Below are 4,371 nucleotides of genomic sequence, written 5' to 3'. Positions count from 1 at the left end.
CCAAAATATACTTTTAATGAAATTTGATTTCTAGTTTTTTCTGCCAGTTTTTTTAGAATAAAGTTAGAGTTATGGGTTTTTGTAACACCATGCCAACCTTTGTTGTCGAATTCTTTTAATAATAAATATCGGCTAACATATCATATCATTGCATGTGCAGTAAAATGTGTAGACGCTTTTATGAAAGTTGTTTGCAGGTCAGTTGGTCAGCTTCTACTGACAGTGTGTGCATTAAACATTTAAGAGGCCTGTGGTTGGGAAGAAGGCTCCAGCACACAACCACGAGACTGAGTGTTCACGAGACACTCAGTCCTCCAGTTCCACTTCTCGCCGCTACTTGCAAACTTCTCACACCCAGAAGGCCAAGGTGTTGGACACATACCTTCCCAGCTTGAAGAGGAGGAGACTCAGTTAGTACAATGGATGTGGTTTGATGTTTTGCTATGTTTCGTTTTAGCATATTAAAGATCAAGGTGTGCTTTTGCTATACCAGATATGTTTCACTAGAATGTCTTTACAATTCATTGATTTTAAATGAAGAAAAACTACATTAGAAACAATGAGTTCAATAATAAATGGTATAAATTGAAGTGACTAAAAGCCAGTTAAACCGAAACCTACAGAAATGCAAATATTAGTTTTAAAATGTACAGCTACAGCTGCCCCAATGTGAGTCCTTGATTATTTTTTTGTGATCAGATGAGAAGAATGGAGCCAATGACATGGCCAATTTCCTTAATCAGTATGAGGTGCTGCACAATAACAGGAGACCACTCAACCTGCTGGATGCTTTGGAACAAGCCAGCAATACCATTGAAGAGGACGAGCAAAAGGTAGATCATTTTCTGACATCGTCACAGTGTAAGAAGTACTAATTCACATCATGAGTAACAGACATAAAGTGTGTGAGTAATTGTGTGTGTGTGTCTGTGTGTATGTATGAGGGGGGATTACTATAGATTTTGAAGAGGATGAAAATTGGAAAGGCAGTTGGTACAAATGACATACCTGTGGAGGTATGGAGATGTATAGGAGGGAGACCAGTGAAAATTTAACCAGATTGTTTAACATAGTCTTGGAAAGTGAGAGTATCGCTCAGAGAAGAAGGATATTGGTACAGTTATTTAGGATGTGCAGAACTATAGTAACTACAGCAGGAAAAAGTTGATGAGATATACCAGCAGCTAAGGAAGATAAATATTCTTGGTGCATATATACCAATCTGTTTTAGGTATGCTAAGGCACGAAAACTAGATTTGTTTTTTCATTGAGTGTTAACGGAGAAGTATGCCAGTATGGTATAACGTTATAACCATTTTCCTAATATTGTGTTGGTTGTCCTTACTTTCCGAAACAGTCCAAAAGACCTGTGAAGGTCATCTGTGTTATCTGGCACCAATATGTTTGAAGCCAGAGTTGTGTTCCTCAAAACATTTTTGAACGTATTTTACATTATCTTGCTTAGCCATCATGGAATACTATTTCCATGAAAGGGTGTGCATGATCTGCAACAATGTTTATGCAAAATTTACATCTCAAAGTAACATCCAATTAATGATCGTCTTCTACTGTGGCTCCATTGAAAGTGTGCTCACATGCTGCATCTGTTTATGGTTCTGTAGCTGCACCATGTCACACAAAAAGGCATTTGAGAGGGTCATTAATATGACCCAAAAAAATCATTCAATTCTAATTACCTATTATTGGCAGTGGACAGGGCTTAGCATGATCACCCTGACTGGTCTGAAGCTATGTAGCCCCATACTTATATGTGATCCACTCTGTATTCTGACAGCTTTCTATCAGAATCAACCAAGACTTTTTTAGCAGTTTTAGCCACAGTCGCTTTTTTGATTAGTACACATAGGCCAGTTTTTACTCATTAGTGAGCCTTGGCCACCCATGACCCTGTCGCTGGTTCACACACTTTCTTTCTTGAACCACTTTTGATAGATACTGACCATTGCAAACTGGAAATTAATATAAACCAAGACAGGTACCATGATGAAGAGAGAATCAATCTTCTTCACTTCAGCTGTTAGGGTTCATAATGTTAAGCCTAATCTGGTATATAGAGAAGGTCAGAAGTATTTGCATTGTGTCTTTTTGGACCTCACATGGTAGCATGCCAAGAAAGGAAATATGGTACTGCAGAAATAAGTCAGAGTAAGAGCCAGATACATGAGTAGGTGTGCAGTAGGAATGACAGATGGGGATCTGATCTGGGCCACTTTTGTTTGCAGTACTAATGGTTGACAGATGAGGTCAGGCAGTAGTCTCCATGGACTGTGATGTTCTCAGACAACATTGTGAATTGTAGTGAGAGATGTAAGCACGTGGAAGACAGTCTTGAGAGCTGGAAGTATACTTAGTTTTTGATAGATTTCTGTACTTGTAAAAAGTTTATGCTGCTCAGATTTTGTTTCTTCTAATGTCATTGAAGAAGCTGGGTGTCCCTGAGGATTTGTCTCAAGAACGTAAACCCAGCAGGGCTAAGAAATTCCTGGCGGACATGAAGAAGTCCCTGAGTCAGGTCTGCTGTCACCGCATCATACGGGCGCTGCACACCTACGAAAAGACTGATGACCTGGATCACCTGCTGACTGAAACCGCATTTTTAGGCAAAGACACTAATACTCAGAATCTCCTACATGGTAAATCTTCTGCTGTCATAAATAAATAGCTGCAAAAATACCTCACTTGGTTAACACTGAGACTTTAAGAATGACAATATACTCACTGGAGGACTCAGAGTACGCTCTCTCACCTACATCTATGAAGTATACCTGCTTTGCACAGGTCTGAACTCAGAACACGTTTTCTAGATTTACGAGTAGTTCATATTACGCTCTAGGTAAAATGTGTCTAACCAATTCACTTATTTACAAATCCATTAAAGTCATTATCTTTTTTTCAACTCTTTCAAATTGAATGAAATATTTTAAATTATTATTTTTTTTAATATTAATTATATTTAATATTAATTTATTTAAAATTTCACGCCAGCAAAATAGTTGAAATATGTGCAGAATGCATTGACTTATTGAAACAAGCAGGGATTTTGATATTCAACTTGGTCATGCACAGTACAAAATTGTAAAAGTTGTGTTTTGTCCAAATGGTAAAGATGAAATGAGCTTTAATTCAAGATAGAGAGAGAACTCTTTATTGTAATTGCACATTCATACCTATCACAATAGTAAAACAAAATAGAAAAATTTCCCACGTCGGCACTACAAACCAGGATAATTGTTAACATGGATTGTTTTTAATAACTGGGTAAAAATCTCTTGCAGTCTGTGATTTCCTAAATTGTACCATCGACATCACCATATTTAATTTTTTCCCAAATTCACGTTGAGCTAAATGTGTTGCGTCAGCCTTCATACATATTGACCATGGCTTGCCCACCTCAACTTGGATGAACTGGCATATTTGGATACAGTGCAGATCATAGTTGGTCAATATGAATTTCCAGTCTTTTCTTAAATTGATTTCTCTACCATAATATGTATACGTAATGAAACTATGTACTGTGGATAGGATCATTGCGTTCTTTGTAGTTTGCCCAGTTTTTCACAATAGTTTAGGAACCCCTCAACCAATGTTAATTTTAAAAAACTGAATATACCTGTATTCATTATCAGACATTTACATAATACTAATAACAATGTCAAAGTCATAATTTGGCACCAATATAACAGTGTCTTAGTGGAATATTGCTAAAACAGTTTGTAGTTGATTGCTATTGCTGCCTTGTGTCACAGGCCTCTACCAGTTTGTTCGCCCACACCACAAAAAGAGGTTTGATGAAAATTGCCAGGAGATGGCAAGGCAGGGCTGTGGATACAAACCTGATCACACTCTGTCCAAGGATGGGGAGAAGACAGTAATGCTGCAGAACGGTAAGAAACATTATCTGATATTTACTTACTGCTCTTGTGCGAACAGATCAAGTTAAATTTTAGTTAAATGCATGCTGTGGAGGTCATATTATAGTTTGTGTTGTATCTACTCACAGACAAGTCCAAGTAGTTTGGAGATGACATTTGGGTGGAAGATGTCAGACTGGCGTATCACCTCTTCCAGGATGTCTCCTATTCCAGCAGAGAAGATGACTTGTCATTTGAGGACAACTTTACAAAAATGTTTTCAACGTTCAATAAAATAAACCAGCCATTCAGTGACTCCCGTACCTCAGCTTGGCTTCAGAGTTGTGTTCTTATGAACGTATGTATGTATATGTGGACAGTGATTGTTGAGAATTGTTCTGGCAAATTGGAAAGATAATTAAAATTACAAAAAGCCAAACAGACAAAAGCTGTCTTGGAATCAACAATCAAAACATGATCACTACTGTATAAAAAAAAA

The 4,371-nt window shown here is 37.5% G+C and overlaps 1 protein-coding gene across 1 annotated transcript; it reads left to right on the top strand.

Annotated features, from left to right (window-relative positions):
• Positions 1 to 244: 244 nt before the first annotated feature.
• LOC102212627 (regulator of telomere elongation helicase 1-like) lies at positions 245 to 4,243 on the top strand (the record flags this gene model as incomplete). The annotated part of the gene is made up of 5 exons (XM_005755761.1): positions 245 to 410; positions 700 to 833; positions 2,444 to 2,654; positions 3,768 to 3,905; positions 4,022 to 4,243. Coding segments are annotated over 5 exons (663 nt in total), but the record flags the coding sequence as incomplete, so codon positions are not given.
• Between the last annotated feature and the right edge of the window lie 128 nt (positions 4,244 to 4,371).

Source organism: Pundamilia nyererei, unplaced genomic scaffold (assembly GCF_000239375.1).
Source record: "Pundamilia nyererei isolate P.nyererei 1_Seehausen unplaced genomic scaffold, PunNye1.0 scaffold02945, whole genome shotgun sequence".
In the NCBI taxonomy this organism is placed as follows: Eukaryota; Metazoa; Chordata; class Actinopteri; order Cichliformes; family Cichlidae; genus Pundamilia; species Pundamilia nyererei.
Note: the sequence above shows the minus strand (reverse complement) of the source record. Positions and strands in the feature narration are given on the sequence as shown.